General features: G+C 37.9%; 2 protein-coding genes across 2 annotated transcripts in view; both read right to left on the reverse strand.

The window, feature by feature from the left end:
- The window catches only part of TLK1 (tousled like kinase 1), a 166,186-nt gene that overhangs the window by 119,631 nt on the left and 22,781 nt on the right, over positions 1-23,774 (reverse strand). Inside the window, exon 2 of the mRNA XM_007965328.3 lies at positions 3,749-3,867. Within this exon, the coding sequence (XP_007963519.2) occupies positions 3,749-3,867 (119 nt within the window). The remainder of the gene's footprint in view (positions 1-3,748; positions 3,868-23,774) is intronic.
- LOC140712631 (uncharacterized) lies at positions 8,928-18,296 on the reverse strand. The gene is given in 4 exon segments (XM_073020238.1): positions 8,928-9,541; positions 9,543-9,677; positions 9,680-10,006; positions 18,219-18,296. Coding segments are annotated over 4 exon segments (588 nt in total). The 3' UTR covers positions 8,928-9,493.

The raw sequence follows: 23,774 nt of genomic DNA on the forward strand, positions 1-23,774 counted from the left end.
ATTTAAGAAGCACTGTGGAGAAAACTTGTTCACTAGATGGAGAAAAAGAAAACTGGATCACTACCAATACTATATAAAAGGTGGACCCTAGATGGATTACAGAGCAAGTATGACAGTAAACATACAAAATCAATAACAGAAACTGTAGAATATCTTTATGGCCCAGGGATGGAGAAGCAGTATTTAACAATTAGAATACCATCAAGGTCTATGAGATCAATTTTTAGTTTTTGAATTTCTTTTTTGAGCCATTCTAAGTATTTGTAAAGACTGATATTTGAGGACTTTTATTCTTAGGGATCATCCAAAAAACAAAAATTATATTTATTGTTAATAGAATAAAACTCATTCTATCTTGCAAGTATCAGATGTCAAACGGACCCTTTCATAAATCTAAAATATATTATGGAATCTCAGAGATCTTATTTTTCCTATATTTTGAATTTATCACATACTAGGAATTACTTCATCATTACTTATTATTTTCATCAATTATTCCCAACTATACTAAAAAACAAAATAAAAAATCAAAGAAAAAAATGAAGAATGATGGTGTATGATAGGCAGAATAATTTCCCCAATGATACACACGCCCTAAATCCCAGAGCCTGTGACTATATTACCTTAACATGGCAAAAAAAAGGACTCTGCAGAAGTGACTAAGGGTAAGGCTTTTGAGTTGGGGAAGATTATCCCAGATTATCTGGGTTGGTCTACTCTAATCACATGAGTACATAAAAGTAGAGACTCAACCATTCCAGACTGTTGTCAGAGATGTGACCTTGGAAGAATGGTCAAGGAGATGGGCTGTTGTTGGCTTTGAAACTGGAGGAATAGCCAAGCCAAAGAACACAGCAGCCTCTAAAAACCAAAAAAGGTGGCCAGGTGCAGTGGCTCACAGCTGTATTCCAACACTTTGGGAGGCCGAGGTGGGCAAATCACCTGAGCCCAGGTGTTCAAGACCAGCCTGGGCAACAAGGTGAAACCTCTTCACTACTAAAAATACAAAAATTAGCTGGGCATGGTGGCACATACCTGTAGTGCCAGCTACTGGGGAGGCTAAGGTGGGAGAATCACCTGACCCTGGGAGGCAGAAGGTGCAGTGAGCCGAGATCACCCCACTGCACTCCAGCCTGAGTGATAGAGCCAGACCCTGTCTCAGAGGGGAAAAAAAAAGAAGAAACTAAAAAAGGCAAGGAAACTGATACTCCCCTTGAGCCTCCACAAAGGATTACAGCCCTATAAACACCTTGATTTTAGCCCATAAAACTAGTAATAGACTTCTAACCTACAAAACTATAATAAATTTATGTTGTTTTAAACACCTAAGTTTACTTCGTTTGTTATGGAAACAACAGAAAAATACAGATTTAATAACCTACAAGGATGGTGCAATAGTAAAATAAATCATCTTTCAATTTTCTTCTTGCCTTCCATTATCTTTCAAGTACTGCATCGTCTTTCACCTTGCTTCATCTTTTAAGAATATTTTTGAAAGACTAGAATACCATCTTTGTAGTCTAATCTTGGCTTTCACTGACTCCACCAAAGAATTCAAAAATTTTTACTTTCCACCCACGATGGCTAAGAGAAGAAAATGACAGAGGAATACATCTTACAATTATTAGATGAATCAGAAAATAAACACCAACAGTAGCATGTCTAGACTCTGAAGCTGATGGTGGTGATACTATTTGTAAAATCCCAGATAATCAGATAACATAAACCTAGACGAATTTTCTCAAATTCAAGAATCAATGAATTGAACAATATATTTATAAGGAAAAAAAGAAAACACAATAAGGACTGCATCATATAATATTCTGCAACCATATTCTGGACCACCTCATTATGCTCAAAGGACGTATCACAGTATTCTTTCATCTTTTATGTTTGTGAGCCAAAATTTACTTGACACAAAGAGGTGTGCAATGTAATTCTTATTAAAATATCTAATAAAGTTGTTTTTCATAATACTTTTATTCCTGTATCTATAAATTAGTAGTAAAATAACTTATAAATATAAAAATACAAAAAGGTCCATTTGACCCAAATGGTTAATGGTGATGTTTATTTTTGTTAAATACCAAGGGTTAGTCAAAACTTCAGAGGTATAAACCGTAAGGCAAAAAATTGGTGAGACTGATTACAACAAATTTAGAAAGTTCAATGTGCTATGAATTCACACAACTCCAGTTCAACAGAGACCATGAACAAAGTAAGAGACATATGACAAAGTGGGAGAAGTTACTTATGATGCATGAAGTCAACAAGAAATCAACATGTAGAATATACATGGAACATGGGAAAATCAGTTCAAAAAAGAAAGTAATATTAATATAAAAACAGACAAAGAATTAACATAATTTCTAAGACTCCCAACAAGTTAACAAGCATACAAAGAAATACTCAAAATAGGCCGAGCGTGGTGGCTCACACCTGTAAGGCCAGCACTTTGGGAGGCCGAGGTGAGTGGGGATCACCTGAGGTCAGGAGTTCAAGACCAGCCTGGCCAGCATGGTGAAACCCCATCTCTACTAAAAATTAGCTAGGCGTGGGGGTGGGCACCTGTAATCCCAGCTATCTGGGAGGCTGAGGCAGGAGAATCACTTGAACCTGGGAGGCGGAGGTTGCAGTGAGATGAGATCGTGACACTGCACTCCAGCCTGGGCGACAGAGTGAGACTCCCTCAAAAAAAAAGAAAAGAAGAAGAAGAAAAAATTCTCAAAATAATTGATGGTACAAGTAAAACAGAAAGATATTTTATACTTAAATGATGAGGAATGTGGATGGTGTCAAGTGTTTCTGCGATATGGAAATACAGAAATACTCATGCACTCCGCTGAAAATGCAGATTAGTACAACTGTTCTGAACAGCAACCTTCTATTTATCCAATTTTAGTCTATACATATCCTATGATCTAGCAATTGTGCTCTTGGGAATACATTCTAAATAAATGGTCACAAAGGTCCGTAAGAGCCCAAGTACATGAAAACTCATCACAGTTTGAGGCAGACAATCTGGGTCTATCACTGAAAGGCTGAACACAAAGATACCGAACCTTTTTGGCACCCAGGATCAATTTCGTGGAAGACAATTTTTCAAAGAAAAATGGGGGGTGGGGTGGGGTGGGGAATGGTTTAGAGATGAAATTATTCCACCTCAGATCAGGCATTAGATTCTCATAAGGAGTGCACAACCTGGATCCCTCGCATGTGCGCAACTCACAACAGAGTTCATGCTCCTATGAGAACCTAACACCACCAAATCTAACAGGAGGTGGAGCTCAGGCAGTACTGCTCACTCTCCTGCCGCTCACCTCCTGCTGTGCGGCCAGGTTCCTAACAGGACTAGTACTGGTCCTCAGCCCAGGGTTGAGGACTCCTGGCCTAAAAGATATACGCTATTAAAGTTTTATGCAGCAATTAGAAACAGTGGATTAGATGTACAGATAGTACCATGGATAATAAGAGCAGGTAGGGTAAGGAAGTACACTGTGGGAGACCGGAAGTACAATCTTCCGATCTCCTTTTTATCCCTGAAACATATTATGCTGTATTATAACATAATGCCTAATGCCCCTGAAATATGGTATACTATATTCAAAACAGGTTTATGAACACTGATCTTATTCTATACATTATAAAAGTTACATTTGCTGTTAAGCACATATGCAGGAATCCTTTACATACTATTTTAGACCATTTAATACAAAGACTGTCAAATAAAGATGAAAATTTTGCTCACTTTAGCTCCAACACTGCAACTGCCCGTACTCCCAGTGCTCCCACTTGCAACTCCAGTAAATCTAGCTTCCAATAACTCTTGCCTTCTTGGATCCAGACTATGAAGCTCATCCATTGCACCTATTAAGAAAAAATATATATATATATGTACACATATATATGTATGTGTGTATACTTTATACTTACACAAATATATATATATATATGTGATTAGTTAAGACGTTAAAAATTTAGGAATGCTACAAGCAGATGAAATTGGGAGACTTTATTTTTAAATGCACACATCAACTTATCAAAACATCCTACAATGGATTTCCAACACTTTTGGCTGCAACTCACAGAAAGAAATGTATTTTCCATCTAATTCATACACAGTTACAAACATTCATATATTTAAAAGTTTCACAGAATACCTAATCTTACTGCAATGCAGTAGTAAGAGTCCTGTACAACAACTATTTTCTAGTCTATTCCAGTCCATTTAAAAAAGGGTGGGGTGACAGTAGTAAATAGCAATTAAATTGATTTCATAAACCAATAATGGACTATGGGTCCATAGTTTAAAAAATACTACTCTCCTAAAGTAACCTCCCTATTCTAAGCATACCCAGAATTGTAACTATGTGACATTATCACTTAATTATTTTATGTATATCTTATATAACTACATTTTAAACTATAAAGAACTGTTTTATTATTGTCACAATCCTTAAGATTTTTTGTATGGTTGATAGTTTTAGGTTTCCATCAGGTAAATGAAACACAGACACGTTCATCATACATACAGACGACTGAAGTAACACTTATTAAACAACCACCTTGAAAATTAAGGGGAAAAATTTAACACCCTGATGTTACTGTTATTACGCAGACTAAAGCACTCCAAATTCTAGATGAAGTTCAAACAAATTCTTAAAAATTACTTTATCTAAGTCTGCTAATTCTGATAAAAACCCTAGAAGCGACATAAATGAATGGCTCTCAAAGAGAGCAGGTAAGGATATTGCCAGAATTCGGAATGACTTGGGGAACATTTTTGAACTATACTAGCCCCCTTCCACACATCCTGACATTCCTCTCCTAAAGGTTAACAACTATTCCTATAGATCTTATCTTTTGAAATTGCCTTTCTTACTTTTTATCCTCACCTGGACAAAGGACTAGATGGATGGTGGCCACTCTTTCATGCTTATTTGGATCCCTGTACCTGAAAATATACCTTCCCCTGTCTACTTCCTCTAGCTCAAAAAAAGAAGTAAATCCCTCTAAAAAGCTAAAGCCTTTAACACTTGCTTTTGACCTCATTCCTTCTTGACAGCTAAGAAATCTTGTATTCACAAGTACCCTACCTCTCTGGCATCTGCTCACTCTTTGTCTCCTTCTGCCCTCACTTATGTCTTTTTAGAAGTCTACCATAGCTTCAATTTTATTGTGCTATCATTTAATTCTTCCCTTAAACTGGTTTATAACCACATCATCCTTAGTATCATCAATGCTTCCATTTTTTCTCTTCTTGCTATTACATCAGAAACTGTATATTATTCCTTTATTGAGAGGAAAAACCAAAGCAAAAACATAAACAGTTCTAGTTTTCATAATTCAGCTACACCTGTTCCCCTCATCACCTTCTTGTTCTCTCTTAACTGCAAATATTCCCCATGGCCTTCTGTTTTCTTTTCAGACCTCCTTTGGCTTCAAACATGATTCTCAAATCAAACACCTATTATATGCCAGGTCTGTCAAGTCTTAAGCTTGGCACTGAAACTTACAATCTACTGAAGTTTTGCTTTATAAAAAACTATCAATCCTTCCCTGGCACAGGACTATTTTGAAAACATTAAATCACATTTAAAAAATAAGAATATGGAACTGGCATAAAGACAGACAGACATACATACATAGATCAATGGGATAAAACAGGGAGACCAGAAAACAAACCCTCACGTGAAATGATTTTCAGTAAGAACACCAACACCATTCAGTGGGGAAAGATCAGTTTTTTCAACAAATGGTGCAGGGAAAACTGGATATCCACAAGCAAACAAACTGAGTTGGATCCTTACTTTAACCATATACAAAAATTAATTCAAAATGGATCAAATGCCTGAATATAAGACCTAAAACTTTCTAACTCTTAGAAGAAAACATATGGAGAAAGCTTTGTGGCATTCAATTTAGCACTGGTTTCTTTGACCTAGCACCAAAAGCACAGGCAACTAAAGAAAAAATAGGGCCAAGTGCAGAGGCTCATGCCTGAAATCCCAGCATTTTGGGAGGCCAAGGCCAGCAGATCACTTGAGGTCAGCAGTTCAAGACCAGCCTGGCCAACATGGCGAAACCCCATCTCTACTAAAAATACAAAAAAATTAGCCGAGCATGGTGGTGTGTGCCTGTAATCTCAGTTACTCAGGAGGCTGAGGCAAGACTCGCTTGAACCTGGGAGGCAAAGGCTGCAGTGAACCAAGGTCGCACCACTGCACTCCAGCCTGGGTGACAGGAAGGGAGGGAGGGAGGGAGGAAGGAAGGAATAAAAATGGGTAAGTTGGACTTAATCAAAATTAAAAACTTTTGCGCCTAAAGGGCATAATCAACAGAGTGAGATGGCAACCCACAGAATGGAAATCTGAAAATTACGTATCTGACAAAGGATTGATACCCAGAATATATAAAGAACTTCTACAATTCAGTAATAAAAAACCCAACCAAAAAATGGACAAAAGACTGGAATAGAAATTTTTCCAAAGAAGGTGTGCAAACGACCAATAAGCAGATGAAAAAATGGTCAACATTAATCATGAGGGAAATGCAAATCAAAATCACAGTGAGATACCACTTCATATCCATTAGGATGGCTGTTATCAAAAACTAAAACCCAAATATACAAGTGCTAGCGAGGATGTGGAGAAATTGGAATCCTTGTGCATTGCTGCTGAGAACATAAAATGGTGTAGCCACTGTGCAAAACAGTATAGCAGTTCCTCAAAAAATGAAACACTGAATTACCATGAGATCCGGCAATTTCACTTCTGAGTATATAACCAATACAAGCAAAAGCAATGGCTAAAACAGGTATTTGTACAAACGTGTTTACAGCAGCACTATTCACATTAGCCTAAAGGTAGAAGCAATCCAAGTGGCTATCAACAGATGAATGGATAAACAAAAGGTGGTATCTACATACAATGGAATATTATTCAGCCGGAAAAATGAAGAAAATGTGGGGGCACGCTACAACAGGAGAACTCTGAAGACATTATGCTAAGTAAAATAAGTCAGTCACAAAAGGTGGTTGCCAGGGGCTGGTGGGTGTGGTGGAATGGGAAGTTAGTATTTAATGGGTACAGAGTTTCAGCTGGGGAAGACGGAAAATTTCTACAGATGAAGAGTGGTGATGGTAGCACAACAATGTGAATGTACTTAATACCACTGAACTTTACATTTAAAACTAGTTAACATGGTAAATTTTACATTTTGCCACAATTCAAAAAAAATAATAATTACAGGCTGGGTGTGTTGCACCCAGCCTGTAATCCTAGCACTTTGGGAGGCCAAGGCAAGAGAATCACTTGAGTCCAGGAGTTCAAGATCAGCCTGCGCAACATGGCAAAACCGCATCTCTACAAAAAATACAAAAATTGGCTGGGTGTGGCAGTGTGCATCTGTAGTTCTAGCTACTAAGGAGCTGAGGTGGGAGGACTGCTTGAGCCAAGGAGGTCGAGGCTGCAGTGAGCCAAGATTGCGCCACTGCACTCCAGGCTGGGTGACACAGCAAGAACCTGTCTCAAACAATAATTACAAGTTCTTAATTCAATAAATTGGACTTCGTCAAAAATTTAAAATGGTGCTAGTTCAAAAGAACATGGTTACAAAATGAAAAGGCAAACAACAGATTGGAAGAAAATATTTATAAAGTATGTATGTGCTATATACTATGCCTACTCTTTGACTTGATAACTGGTTGATGGCACACTGAAATTTACCATGGAAGATGAGGGCATCAGGCCCTGCTTTTGATCTGGATCAGTAAATAATAATATATTTTGTTTCCTACTGTTTTTCTCAGATGTATAGCTTCCTCTAGGACCTCAACCCTCTTCCATGAAGTCTTACAGGAAATTATGCACCCAAGCATCAATGGGTTTCTAACCAAAAACTCTTAAAAGCACAATCTTTCCTTAATTCTTAACATCTTCTAATTAGTTTTTTCTTGTTTTTTGTTTTTTGTTTTTCTTTTTTAGACGGAGTCTCACTCTGTCACCAGGCTGGAGTGTAGTGGCGCGATCTCGGCTCACTGCAACCTCCGCCCCCTGGGTTCAAACGATTCTCCTGCCTCAGCCTCCTGAGTGACTGGGACTACAGGTGCGCACCACCACGCCCAGCTAATTTTTGTATTTTCAGTAAAGACGGGGTTTCACCATGTTGGCCAGGATGCACCATGTTGGCCAGACTGGTCTCAATCTCTTGACCTCGTGATCTGCCCACCTCAGCCTCCCAAAGTGCTGGGATTACAGGCGTGAGCCACCATGCCCAGCCCTAATAAGGTATTTTAAAGAGGCAATATACGCAAGAGCCCCTGGTGTAATTCCTGGCACATAATAGGTGCTCAGCAAATGCTAATCCTAAACAGTAGAGCTTTGCTACTCAAACTACAGTGCATGAGCCAGCAGCAACTGTATCATCAAAATGCTTATTAAGAAATGCAAAATCATGGGTTCCTCCAGAAACCAACCAAACCAGAATCTGCATCTTAACAAGATCCCCAGTAATTACTACATACATTCATGTTACAGAAGTACTTCTGTAGAACACAGATCTGTAACTTTTTCTGTAAAGGGCCCAGACACAAATATTTTAGTCTCTGCAGGCCAATAGGCAAAATCATATAGATACTTACACAATAAGACAGAAACAATTTTTTTTTTTGAGACACTCTGTCACCCAGGCTGGATACAGAAACAATTTCTACAAACTTTTTATTGACACAATTCAAGATACAACAATGAGTATAATATTTTTTAATAGGCCAGGTGCAGTGGCTCACATCTATAATCTCAGCACGTTGGGAGGCTGAGGGTGGATCACTTGAGGTCAGGAGTTCAAGACCAGCCTGGCCAAAACGGTGAAAACCCACCTCTACTAAAAATACAAAAATCAGCCGGGTGTGGTGGCGGGTGCCTGTAATCCTAGTTACTTAGGAGGCTGAGGCACAAGAATCACTTGAACCCGGGAGGTAGAGGTTTCAGTGAGCCGAGATCACACAACTTCACTCCAGCCTGGGTGACAAGAGAAGACCATGTATGACAAAATAAATAAATACACACACACACACACACACACACACAATTTTTTTTTAAAATAAAAGTCTGCTAATGAAAAGAAGGAAATTCTTTTTGAGAAGACAGCACCTCAACAAATAACCTCACTTAATTGGAGTTTCCTATCATCAAAATCTATTACAAATACTCATCTGTTAAATTTTGTTTTGAGACGGAGTCTTGCTCTGTTGCCCAGCCTGGAGTGCAGTGGCACAATCTAGGCTCACTGCAACCTCCGCCACCCGGGTTGAAGAGATTCTCCCACCTCAGCCTCCCAAGTTGCTGGGATTACAGACACAAGCCACTACACCTGGCTAATTTTCGTATTTTTTTTTTTTTAGTAGAAACGGGGTTTCAACATGTTGGCCAGGCTGTTTTTGAACTCCTAATCTCAAGTGATCAGCCCATCTGTGCCTTCTAAAGTGCTGGGATTACAGGCATGAGCCACGACGCCTGGCCTCATCTGTTAATATTGATCTGTAGGGCTAAACGCAGTGGCTCACATCTGTAATCACAACACTTTGGGAGGCCAAGACAGGTGGATTGTTTGAGCCCAAGAGTTCAAGACCAGCCTGTGCAACATAGGGAGACCCTGTCTCTACAAAAATAAAAAAATAAAAAAAAAACCTAAGGTGTGGTGGTATGTACCTATGGTCCCAGCTACTCAGAAGGCTGAGGTAGGAGGAGCACTTGGGCCTGGGACTTACAGGTTTGCAGTGAGTCATGATTGTGCCACTGTACTCCAGCCTGGGTGCAGAATGAGAGCACTTTTTCTTTAAAAAAAAAATTGATCTGTAATGAGATTGTATGTATTTGTCTTTGAAAATGTCTTTTAACAGAAACAGATATTGCCAAATATTGATATTAACCCACAATCATGATTTTAATTGAGCATATTCATTACCGGGAAGGCAGTTATCTATTGGTTCTTCATCTGATATTTGCTTTTCAGTATGTCACCAAAGTGCTGATTAACTACTTCCAACTGAAGGTTAGGTAGAAAGTTTCTCCACTGCAAAATTAAACAAATTTTTGAAATACGGAACTTTCTGTGCATTTGCGTCAACTTCTGAAAAATGCTGTGGGAACTATAGTTTGAGATTAGAAAATGCGTCCACTCATATTCATGTAGGAATGACGATCTAACTTCTTTGACGGCTTGAGAAGTATATAAAGCAGCCTGAAATTATTTGCGATTTGAATATCAGTTGCCACTGAAATGACCTTACCACAGTCTTTCACATATAAGCACTATTTTGCCTTGAAATCTCAGGTTAAATTCATTTTAAAAACATTACCCAATCTTCAGAAAAAGCTGATTTCCAAAATTAATTAGTATTTAATAGCAGTTGAGGGCAGTTCTCTTTGTTCAAAAAAATTTCAATCTCAGCCTTTAGCTCAAACAATTGCGAAAAAAATACTTTACCACTTCTAAGCCAGTCAGGATATTCGTCCTCTAACAAAATTCATGCAGCTGATGCTAGTTAAGTCCAAAAGAGCAAACTGACTTCACAATTGACAATACTGATTCAGTAACACACATGGATAGATGGAAATATTTTCTGCAAAGTATCTGCCAATGAATAACAATGAATAACCATAAACTATGAACTCCTCAGTTTTACAAGCTTTGTAAATTAGTCCAACTAAGCCTTTCTCTGATCCGTATGTATTTTATCACCATCAGTTGCAGCACATCCTAGCAGATTCCACTTCAGATTGTACTTAGTGTTTTCTCAGCTTTGAAAATATTCTTGCCTCTAGTTGTTCTGCACAGACTATTCAGAGGCCAACTTTTCTGCCACTTCAAACTTGGCACTGACTCCTTGAATAAAGAACAACTGAATTGTATCAATAACATCTGCCGGCTCATCAAGAGCCAAGAAAAACCACTCCAAATCATTTGCCTTGTTTTTTAATTGACTAGTGATGCTGCTTCAAATGTCCTCAACTCTTAAATCAACTGTTCTTGCCAAAAAGCTAACAGCCTAAAACAAGTTTATTTTCTATGGATGTAATTTTTTTGACTGCTTCAATAAAATACAAATTAATTAACTCAACATCAGTAAATGGCTTTCCTTGCTTGGCAAACAAGTCACTTGGAAACTTATTTTGGAGGTAGCCTCATTTTCATTTTTATGAAGAAATTATGCTGTGATGAGATACTCCATTTTTAAGTTTTGTAATTTTTCTATTGCTTTCCTGAGTTGGACATAGTGTAGTATACGATTAAGGTATATTGTATTCTTCTACTGCAGCTCTAGTGTCACTTCATAATAAGAGCAATGTTTTGCTATTAAATTCAGTAACAAAATAACCCACACTCCAATGTGCCTTAAAAGCATGCCACTCAAAGTCTATATTTTTCTTTTCTTTCCTTGTTTTGACAAGATGGATACACAGTGGTAATAAATAAATAAAATTAAAAATTCCAATCTGGTCACAGACGTGGCACTCAAAACACTGTCAAGTGACAATGGCAGCACTGAAATTTGTGGTACACCAAACAGTAGCTTGAAGTAATGAGAATGCCATATACAGTTTCTATCAAAACTCCTCAGTTCTGCCATTATAAAGCAAAACCAGCTGTGTTCCAGTAACACTTTATTTAAATGAATAGACAATGAAATTCAAATTTCACATGTCACAAAGAATTACTTATTTTTTATTTCAATAGGTTTTGGGGGAACAAGTAGTGACTAGTTACATGAATAAGTTCTTTAGTGGTGATTTCTGAGATTCTGGTGCACCCATCACCTGAAAGAATTATTTTTTTTGATGTTTTTAGTCATGTAAAAACAGGTAATTTACTTACTTCTGTTCTAGAAAACACATTTCAAAGATTTCAAATTTTTATGGACTCAAACTGTCATTTTTGACCCTTAACCAAAAATTCTGTCCTCAAGAGAGAAATTTTCTGGGGAAAAAAACTAATTTCACTATAATCCATCAAATTCTTTATTACAATAAACGTTTATACTTTTGAAAAAGAAATTACAAAAGCCACTATAAAGATCATACCATTCTTAAAGACTATCCCATTTCAAAACACAACCACCTTTTAATTATGCTACTCTTCTTACTGAACTGTTTCCCAAAATTTACAAATGTAAATCCAAAACATCACATAAAACATATAACAAGGGATGTCACTACCCAAATTAGAGATCAACCACATTCAATATAATGAAGAAAAATTTTAGGGAACACAAAGAACACAATCTGACCCATTCGTTTGTCATGTTTCATTTTAATAAACACGTTTTCTCTCTCTCCCTGTGTCTTTAACACACATACTTATAAACTCAATAAATGTTGGTTACTGTAGAAGTATGTGCTCCCAAGGATTCACGGGTGATATATTAGAACATATTACTAGTTCTGGTTAGTCAACATCACTTTATATGATAGTTATATCACCTGTATTTATGACAAGGAATCATTTTTTCATTATATAATTTTTTAGTTGCCTTAAGTCTTCATCTTGCTTGATGACAGTCATAACAAAATCAAATGCCTAGAACGCAGGTTTTTAAAAGGTTAATACCAGTTACCAAAAAGGTAAAAAAGAGTTTTTTCACTAAAAGCCTTCTAATAGTAGATTTAATTGCCGCTGAGCCATGACCTTAGTTTTAAATTTAAAACTTCCTGAAGTCTAAAAGCATTTTAATTCATTCCAGATTTTAACTGCTACTTTTCATATTATACCTGATAAGCTGATTTATACAGAACAGTTAAAGCTTTTCTTATATTAATAGTTTCCATATTATACTAGATAAGGCAGAGGTTCTTTTATCAAAAATAAACACTATGATAAAGAAATTATTTCTCCAAGATAAAACATTCCACTTAAATAATTCCTTTTCATTGGTTTTTTTAATGCACTCGAAAGTATAGGAAGCAAAAGAATTCAAAAGTCTGGGCTGGGCACAGTGGCTCACACCTGTAATCCCAGCACTTTGGGAGGCTGAGGTGAGCGGATCACCTGAGGTCAGGAGATCAAGACCAGCCTGGTCAACACAGTGAAATCCCAATTCTACTAAAAAATACAAAAATTAGCCAGGCATGGTGGTGCGCACCTGTGATCCCAGCTACTCGGGAGGCTAAGGCGTGAGAATCACTTGAACCCAGGGGGGTGGAGGTTGCAGTGAGCTGAGATCTTGTCACTGCACTCCAGCCTGGGCAACAGAGTGAGACTCCATCTCAAAAAAAAAAAAAAAAGAAAGAAACAGAATTCAAGAAGTCTGTATTGTATAACACTGGAATTACTTCTGAATCTTGTCTTGAAACATCCATTTTAACATGGTTAATAAATAGAACATACCTATTTTCATTGACAATATTTTGTATCACATATTTAAAGAACTTAGCTATAATTTTTGTTGGCCATACTACATTCTATTGTTTATTCCAGTTTGATTCCCTACTTTAAAACCAAATACTCTAATTTTTTGGCAGTTAAATGAACATGTTAGTTAAATGAGCTATTACAAAAGCAGCCCAATTTCTTTTTCTAACCCCTCTCTCACATGTATTCAATAAACACATTTCCTACTTTTTCTAATGATTTGAGATATTAACATTTAGAACATTAATCCATTTAGAATTATATACAGATATATAATACATCTAGAATTTTTTCCAAAGGAAAATGTCTCAATTTCTCACTAATTCAACCTTTTCCCACTGATTTAAAATACTCTCTGGTTATCACATTCCATAAACATGGGTCTGTTCTATACTTTATTCACTAAACTATTTATCTGTTTCTGAGTCACATTACCTATCCATCTATCTACATATATAGATACATATGTATTGCACATACACATATAAACACATACACTTCCCAAAGATTTCACTCAAATGTCTGACAACAGTAAGTATAGAATGCCAGGTCCTTGAATCTAGGTCTACATGTTCAATTATATAAGCCTGTGGTAGAGAAGACAGGTCTCATCTAGAATCATCCCAAGTCAGAGTAATGCTTCACCTAATCTTTTTAATATACTTGGTCTTTTTAAATACTTTTGTTGCAACCCTTACAGCAAATAATTCAAATACTCTGAGACCAAATAATTCACATAAGAAGATATGGCTTACATCAGAGGTAAAGCATAGGGTTTCTGCTTCTCTCTACTGCCATGACCTTAAAAAATGAAAACAATTTAAATTTCAATTTTACTCTAATAAAAAATAATCTCTGATAACTAATTTTTCTTTCATCAAAAACGTACATAGGTCGATAAGCTGTGTAAAGTTTGGTCAAGTTCTTTAACCTCTCTCTATTTTAGCTTCCTTAATATAGAAAATGAGATAATAAAGTACATTCCTTATAGAGTTGTTAAAATAAAATAAGTTTATATGGTTTTGAACTAAATCTGTCACTTAGAAAGCATTCAGTAAACGTGAACATATATGTTTGCTAAAATGTAAGTGCTCAATACATATTAGCATACATAATGCAATAAGTCCCCTTCCAGCTTTCTTCCTGGGGTTAGAAGTTCCCGGTAAGTATAATAGGATGACATATACTTCCATGCCTAATTTCTTTATGCTAATATAGCAGTAACACAACTAACCAAGTTCCTCTTCCTCTAGACTCAAACTTGTAGCAATCTGCTATTTTTAAAATCAATCTCTCTCACACTGTATATACACATACATACAAATGCATATACACATACTCACATATAGATGTATTTTATACTAGACTGCATTTCTACATTAACATATAGTCCTGATTTTAAAAAGAGAAATTGAGACACTGAAAGGTTAAGTTATACTGCCTTTTGTTACAGTTTATATCCACTCAGTTAAGCATCTCTGTCCCAAAAGAAGGGTCCAGAGGAAGAGTATGGGTGTGTGTGTATGTGTGTGTGCACGTGTCCATATCAGAGACAGACAAAGACACAGAGAAAAAAAGAGCATGTACTTGATCCTGCGATAAGAAGGAATGTTCTCTAAGAAAACTCCAAAACAGGAATCTGATAAAACTTGAGCTGGTGATTACCCTCTCCTCACTACCAGAAAGTAAACTGGTATCTTGTCTCTAACCTAAGTACTCAAGACTCTTTTTTGGTTTCATGCCTTTCCCCCATTACTAAGTAATAGGTGCTTGCTGAAATAAATACAAAAATATAAAAGTAAAAAGTCCCAATACTTCCTTGTCTCCTAAAATCCCACTCCTGAGAGGTAACCAATTGTTATGAACCTTAAAAAGGACAGTGATGATTTACTGCTCCACAGTACTCCTTCTTGGCCTATTCTTCTATCCCAATAATATAGGGTGAAAGAAGGGCCACAGAACAGTTTTTCTTTCTTAAAGTCCCTCTACAGCAGGTAAGTAAATCTCTGACCAGAAAGGAGGCTGCAAGTACTTTTTGTAAGAAGTCCAAGTTGAATACTAGCTACATATCAAAACACAACTGAAAACAATGAATGAAAATCAACAAGGGGCCAGGAGTGGTATCTCACACCTGTAATCCCAGCACTTTGAAGGCCAAGGCAGGCAGGTCCTTTGTGCCCAGGAGTTCGAGACCAGTCTGGGCAACCTGAAGAGACCCCATCTCTACAAAAAATTTAAAAAATTATCTGGGCATGGTAGTCCACACCTCTAGTCCCAGGCTGAGGTGGGAAGATCACTTGAGCCCAGGAGGTAGAGGCTGCAGTGAGCTGTGAGACGCCACCACCACACTCCAGCCTGGGCTATAGATAGGCTACTAAATAATATAACATAACATAACATAACATAACATAACATACAACATAACATACATGGGTAAAATTCTAAATATTCTAAATATTCATGCAGTTATTTCAACCTATTATTTCATCAACATCATTTTTACTGTATCCTTGTAAGATTCCTAAAATGGATTTCTGTGGACATTTATTGTAACAATATAGCCAGCTGTAACATTAAGAACATGGGCTCTGTGGCCAGACTGTCTGAGTTCAAATCCCAGCTTTGCCACGTAGTGACCCTGTTGTTATAAAATCTTGGTAATAATGGCTGGATACAGTGGATCATGCCTGTAATCCCAGCACTTTGGGAGGCTGAGGCAGGCAGACCACAAGGTCAGGGGTTCAAGATCAGCCTGGCCAACACGGTGAAACCCCATCTCCACTAGAAATAGAAAAATTAGCTGGGTGGGGTGGCATGTGCCTGTACCCTCAGCTAGTCAGGAGGCTGAGGTAGGAGAATTGCTTGAACCCAGGAGAGGGAGGTTGCAGTGAGCCGAGATCGTACCACTGCACTCCAACCTGGGCAACAGAGCAAGACTCTGTCTTGGGGGGAAAAAAAAATCTTGGTAATAACTATGTCCATCACAGTGTTGTTCACAGGCAGGACACAGGGTTAATTCATAAGGTGAGTTCAATGAGATAATACATGTAAAGTTTTGGCAGGTTCCTGGACCATACAGCCTAGATGGTTTTTACTTATTAAGTCCTGGAAAAATAAGCAACTTGACCAAAAATGTATGCAAAGTAAATTACATGAGAAGAGAAAGCAACAGAAGGAACATATTAGCATTCCAATTTACTCACTTTCTACTCGCCTAGCCTAAACCTTCAAATAAGGAAGAAAAAAAATTAAATTTTATCCACCAGATTTCCAATAAAACAGGGTAGCCTACGTGGGACAGGGCTCCTACCTGCTCTACACGTCCATATAGACGTGTTTAACACAAGTTATCCTGCTTGATGAAAATTAAAACAATCTTTAACCATCACTCCCAACTCTAATGTGCTATCAGACTCCAGGGAATGCCAACTTTGGGATCCAGATACATAAATTAGCACATAATCCACATTAAGGTCATAATAGTCCTCTAGAAAGACATATTTCCAACGACTAAATCAACCCAAAATCAAAATTTTAAGATTCTAATAATAATTTCTTTTATCTGCAACCTTAATGGACACACTCACCTATACATTTAGATAAGATACCTATATATCTCTGTATATATACAGATCTGTATCAATCTATATATGTATATATGTATTATATATATTACACATACATAATACAAGCTAAGTAAATCAAATTTGAATGAAGAATGAAAAAGTACTATTTTTAACAGGTTAAATCGCAGGAAGTTACAGACACTCAACCATTTTTAATCTATAAAATAGGTTCATATGGTTCAACCTAATACTCAATGACCAAAATGGCCTACGATATAATCAGATTTCCTAGTGTCCTCACAAATTACTGTAACTGCCATTTTTGGACAGTATTTAGTGATTCAAATAAATTGTGGGTCACATCATTCTCATGTCTTTTTTGTATTACTCTAAAAGTTGCCAAAACAGAGTGGCAGGTGCAAAGTCCTAAAGTTATATGCCTGGTTGGCCTCAGATTAACACCACAGTTTTCCAGCAAACAGTCACTTAAAAATACTGACTTATACCAAGACTTCTTTCAATTATAATATTTCTGACTTCATATTTCTTCACATTTCTTCCCCAAGACAATTTATATGCCTTATGAACAAAAGGATATTTTCCTAAAAAACTGTCAGGAAAGAAGCAATTTCACTTCTTTTCCTTTTTACCCTTAGTCATGAACGCATGGTAAAGAAAAATGGAAAAATGCAAAAAATTAGAGCCAAAAAAATCCAACTCATATTCTTACTACCCAAAGATAACCAATGTCAACATTTTGGCTTATTTTCCAGTCTTTTTTTCCACATACCTTTTTTTTGTTGTTGTTGTTCAACAATTGAGATTACATTTTATACAGTGGTAGCCCCTGGCATTCAAAGATGTTTTTACATTTACAATTACGAAAATTTGTACAAAATCCTGAAAGTTCATCACATGATATATTTATCCCTACCTGACATATTGCTAAATGAAAGATCTTACATAAAATCTCCATCCATCCAATTCTCAGTTTGGGTTTAGTTTTCTTTACCATTATATTACAGTCCGTTCTCACACTGCTATAAAGAAATACCTGAGACTGGGTAATTATAAAGAAAAGAGGTTTAATTGACTCACAGTTCTTCGTGGCTGAGCAAACCTCAGGAAACTTACAATCATGGCCAAAGGCACCTCTTCATAGGGCAGCAGGAGAGAGCATGAGTGCAAGCAGGAGAAATGCCACACACTTATAATAAACCATTACATCTTATGAGAACTCACTATCGGGAAGAGACTCGGCATGCGGGAAAGTGCCCCCACGATGCAGTCACTTCCCACTGGGTCTCTGCCACAAAACATGGAGATTATGGGAACAACAATTCAAGATGAGATTTGGATGGGGACACAGCTAAACCATATCAACAGTAGTCATATATCCAGAAACTCATAAAGTTACACTTACCCACCCCAACACAAGCTTCAGATAAATTATAAACTTACATATTTGTGTAAGTTCATTGCATGTTAATGTTAATACTCTAATAATACAGCATAGTGGTATTTCAGTAAAAGTTCTTTCAATTTCTTTACAAATAGCTGTTTTCTAAGATAATTAAAAGCCTAAAAGGGACACTTAAACTTTTGTGTTTAATACTGATGGCTGTCAGCCAGGTGCTACGGCTTCCGAGTTCAAGATCAGCTTGGGCCACATAGTAAGACCTCATCTCAACAAAACATCAAAAAATTAGCTGGGTGTGGTGATCCCAACTACTAGAAAGATTGAGGCGGGAGGATCGCTTGAGCCCAGAGATCAAGGCTGCAGTGAGCTATGAACACACCACTGCATTCCAGCCTAGGGAACAAAGTGAGACACTGTCTCAAAAAACAAAACAAAACACTAAATCTAAATCTCAACTCCACCACACAGTTAACTCTCAGGAACCATTTCTTTATTTGTAAAATGAGAATAAATGTCTAACTTACTGGTGTGAAGATTAACACAACTCTAAATATGGATTAAACTCCTCTTACAGATCTTATTTAAAAACGAAGGAACTACAATTTCTTGGAGTTCAATATGTAAAACTACATAATAATAAAAATAAAAGGGATACAAGCTGAGCTACTTTAGTCAAGTTGAAAATTAAACACAGTTACTTGTAAAGTACTATAGCTTCTGCTTTTTTGCCTAACAGTAGATTCCAGAGGGGATACACGGAGACATGTTAGGCAGCCATCCAGGTTAAGAGAAAACAGGAGCCTAAACTAGAGCAGTGACAGATCAGAAAAATATCTAAGAGACAAAAAACAAGATTTGGTGACAGACTGAATTCAGGCGCAGGCTCATGTCTGTAATCTCAGCACTTTGGGAGGCCGAGGCGGGTGGATCACTTGAGGTCAGGAGTTCCAGACCAGCCTGGCCAACATGGGGAAACTCTGTCTCTACTAAAAAAAAGAAACAAAAAACAAGATTTGGTGACAGATTGAATTCAGGCGCAGGCTCATGTCTGTAATCTCAGCACTTTGGGAGGCCAAGGCAGGTGGATCACTTGAGGTCAGGAGTTCCAGACCAGCCTGGCCAACATGGGGAAACCCTGTCTCTACTAAAAATACAAAAAATTAGCCAGGCGTGGTGGCGGGTGCCTGTAATCCCAGCTATTCAGAAGGCTGAGGCACGAGAACCGCCTGAACCCAGGAGGCAGAGGTTGTAGTGAGCTGAGATGGCACCACTGCACTTCAGTCTGGGAGACAGAGTGAGACCCTATCTAAATTAAAATAAAATAAAATAAGCTTTTTTTTAAAAAAGAAAAGGGAATGGTTGTTTTCTGGCTTAGACACTGATAGTTCATAGTGTCTAACTATGAACAATGATGAATACAGGTTGAGTAACCCTTATCCAAAATGCCTGGCAGCAACATGTTTTAGACTTCTGATTTTTTTTTTTTTTTTATTTGCGTGTACATAATGAGGTATCTGGGGGATGGGACCCAAGTTTAAACATAAAATTTATGTTTCATATACACTGTGATGGCGTCAGGCTGTCACCCAGGCTGGAGTGCAGTGGCATGATCGCAGCTTACTGCAGCCTCAATCTCCAGCTCAAGCAATCCTCCTACCTTCTCCCAAGTAGCTGGAGACTACAGAGATGCACCACCATACCTGGCTGATTTTTTTATTCATAAAATTCATTGTTACATGCCCAGCCAAAATCATTTCAAGTTTTTTTCTTACTCACCATGTAAACCTAAATGCCATGCACCGTAACAGTTCTCTAAACTCATCTGCTTAACAATTCGACTATAATACATAGGCAAGGTGTGATTAATTCTATATGACACATAAAAATCAATCCCCTATCTTTTTTAGTCACATTATATATATATTTCATCTTCTCAGATTGCTGTTCATGTACTTTAAAAACAATTATGGAACGGTCAGCTTCTCTACTAGACTGGCATTTAGCAATTCAGAAATTCCCCTTACTGTTCCCCTCATTCTTGCAATATATTACCTTTGTAAGTAAGGATTAAACTGTGCTAATTTCGGCCAGGCGCGGTGGCTCACGCCTGTAATCCCAGCACTTTGGGAGGTCGAGACGGGCAGATCACGAGGTCAGGAGATCGAGACCATCCTGGCTAGCACGGTGAAACCCCGTCTCTACTAAAAAATACAAAGAACTAGCCGGGCGAGGTGGCGGGCGCCTGTAGTCCCAGCTACTCGGGAGGCTGAGGCAGGAGAATGGTGTAAACCCGGGAGGCGGAGCTTGCAGTGAGCTGAGATCCGGCCACTGCACTCCAGCCTGGGCGACAGAGCGAGACTTAGCCTCAAAAAAAAAAAAAAAACTATGCTAATTTCTTATTTATTCTTACTTGTGACACACTGCAAGAGAGAAAAGGAAGTATTATTAAAATATAGTTGGCTAACAATTTGACTAACAATTGGGCAAAGAATGCGAACAGACATTTCTCCAGAGATGAAATATAAATGGCCAAGAAATGAAAAGATGCTCACATCCAGCAATCCCATTTCTATATATCTAAAGAAACTGAAATCAATATGTCAAGGAGATATCTGCACTCCCATGTTCACTGCATCACTATTCACAATAGCCAAGATACAGAATCAACCTAAATGTCCATCAACAGATGAATAGGGAAAAAAATGTGGTATATATACAATGCAATATTTGGCTTTTTCTTTTTTTGAGACAGGGTCTTACTCTGTCACCCAGGTTGGAGAGCAGTAGTGCCATCACAGCTCACACCTCAAGGGGTGCTTGAGGTGGAGCTCTAGCAATCCTTCCACCTGAGCGTCCCAAAGTGCTAGGATTACAGGACAGGCATGTGCCACTGAGCCAGGCCTATTCAGCCTTAAAAAAGAAGGAAATCCTGTCATTTGAAACAACATGGATGAACTCAGAGGACAAAGTAAAATAAGCCAGGCACAGAAAGACAAATAACACATGATCTCACTTACATGTAGAAACTAAAAACTTTGAACTCACAAAAGCAGAAAGTAGAATAGCAGTTACCAGGGGCTGGGAGAAATGAGGAAAAGTTGGTCAAAGGATACAAAGTTTGAGTTAGAAAGAAAAAATAAATTTTTGAGATCCATTGCACAGCAGGGTGACTATAGTTAATGACGTATTACACATATTTCAAAATAGCTAAGAGAATACATTTCAAATGTCTTGCTGGAAAAATTAAAGGAGGTGGCAGATATGTTCATTAGCTTGGTTTAATCATTCCACATCGCATGCGCGCGTGTGTGTGTGTATGTATACATATATCAAAACATGGCACTGTACCCCATAAATGTATACAATTATGATTTGTCAATTAAAAATATTAATTGAGCTAGCATAGTGTCTGGAGGCTGAGGTGGAAGGATCATTTGAGCTCAGGAGTTTGGGGCCAGCCTGGGCAATGTAACAAGATCCTGTCTCTTAAAAAAGAAAAAGATGGCCGGGCACGGTGGGTCATGCCTGTAATCCCAGCACTTTGGGAAGCCGAGGAGGGTGGATCACCTGAGGTCAGGAGTTCGAGACCAGCATGGCCAACATGGTGAAACCCTATCTCTACTAAAAATGTAAAAAACTAGCCAGGTGTGGTGGTGGGCACCTGTAATCCCAGCTACTCCAGAGGCTGAGGCAGGAGAATCACTTGAACCCAGGAGGCGGAGGCTGCAGTGAGCTAAGGTTGTGCCACTGCACTCCAGCAAGGGCAACAAGAAAAAAAGAAAAAGATGCTCAACACCACTAATTATTAGGAAAATGTAAATAAAAAAATACAATGAGATATCACCTCATACCTACTAGAATGGCTACCATCAAAAAACTGAAAAAAAGTCTTGTCAAGGATTATGGAAAAATGGGAACCCTTGTGTACTGTCAGTAGGAATGTAAAATGGTACAATTAGATAGAAAATAGCATGATCTCAAAGAAATAGCTGCACACCCATGTTCATAGCAGCACTACTCACAATATGCAAGAAGTGGGAAGCAATCCATGTCCAATCAAAAGATGAATGGATAAACAAAATGTGGTACACACATACTATGGAATATTACTCAGTCTTAAAAAGGAAGGAAACACTGAAACATCATACAATAAGGATGAACCTTGAAGACATTACGTTGAGGGAAATAAGTCAGACACAAAATGACAAATACAAGATTCCAATGGTGTGAGATATCTAGAGTAGTGAAACTTACAGAAACAGAAAGTAGAATAGTGGTTGCTGGGGCCTAGGGGCAGAGGGGAATTAGAAAGTTGTTTAATGGGTGTAAAGTTACAGTTTGACAAAATGAAAACATTCTGGAGATTAGTTGCACAACAACAGGAATACGCATAACACTACTGACTTAGAAATGGCTAAAATGTAGGCAGGCATGGTGGCACATGCTTATAATCCAAACTTCTCCACAGGCTGAGGCAAGTGAACCCGGGAGGCGGAGGCTGCACCACTGCACTCCAGCCTGGGTGACAGAGGGAGACCCTATCTCAAAAAAGGACAGGAAAGGACAGGACAGGACAGGACAGGAAAGGAAAAGAAAAGGCTAAGACGGTAAATTTCGTGTCTTGTGTTTTTTAACCACAATTACAATTTTGAAAACAAAAAATGGCTAAGATGTTTGCATATGTACAGAGCTAACAATTTTCATCCCTGACTTTTCTTGATCTATGAAAAGTCAGAGAAACATCTGCTCTTTAATTCAAAACCTTCAAAAACTACCTGGACAGTTGGGTAACTAGAAGGGTTGAACTTCCTCAAGGGAAGTTACTTTATACGGGATGGGCAGCAGTGACTACCATGTTAAATATTAGAAGGTAAAAAAATCAAAAGAAGACTACTTTGTGATTAGTAAAATCAATACGAAATTCAAATATCAGTGTCCATAGTAAGGTTTTAATGAACACAGCCATTCCACTTGTTAGCATATTGTCTATGGCTGCACTTTACCACACAAACACAAGGAGTTGTCATAGTTGTGACAATTCTTTTAAAAACAGTTTAGGATAGGTGTGGTGGCTCACACTTGTAATCCCAGCACTTTGGGAAGCCAAGACCGGTGGATTTCTTGAGCTCAGGCATTCAAAAACAGTCTAACATGGTGAAACTCATCTCTACAAAAAATACAAAAATTAGCCAGGCGAGGTGACAGGATTGCTTAAGCCTTGGAGGTCAAGGCTGCAATGAGCTGAGATCATGCCACTGTACTCCAGGCTGGGTGACAGAGTGAGCCGCTGTCTCAAAAAAGAAAAAAAGTTTGCTGACTCATGCTCTATATGCTATCCCAAAATAAGGAATTAGATGCAGAGCAGAAATAAAATGAAG

The sequence above is a fragment of the Chlorocebus sabaeus genome, chromosome 10 (genome assembly GCF_047675955.1).
Source record: "Chlorocebus sabaeus isolate Y175 chromosome 10, mChlSab1.0.hap1, whole genome shotgun sequence".
Taxonomy (NCBI): Eukaryota; Metazoa; Chordata; class Mammalia; order Primates; family Cercopithecidae; genus Chlorocebus; species Chlorocebus sabaeus.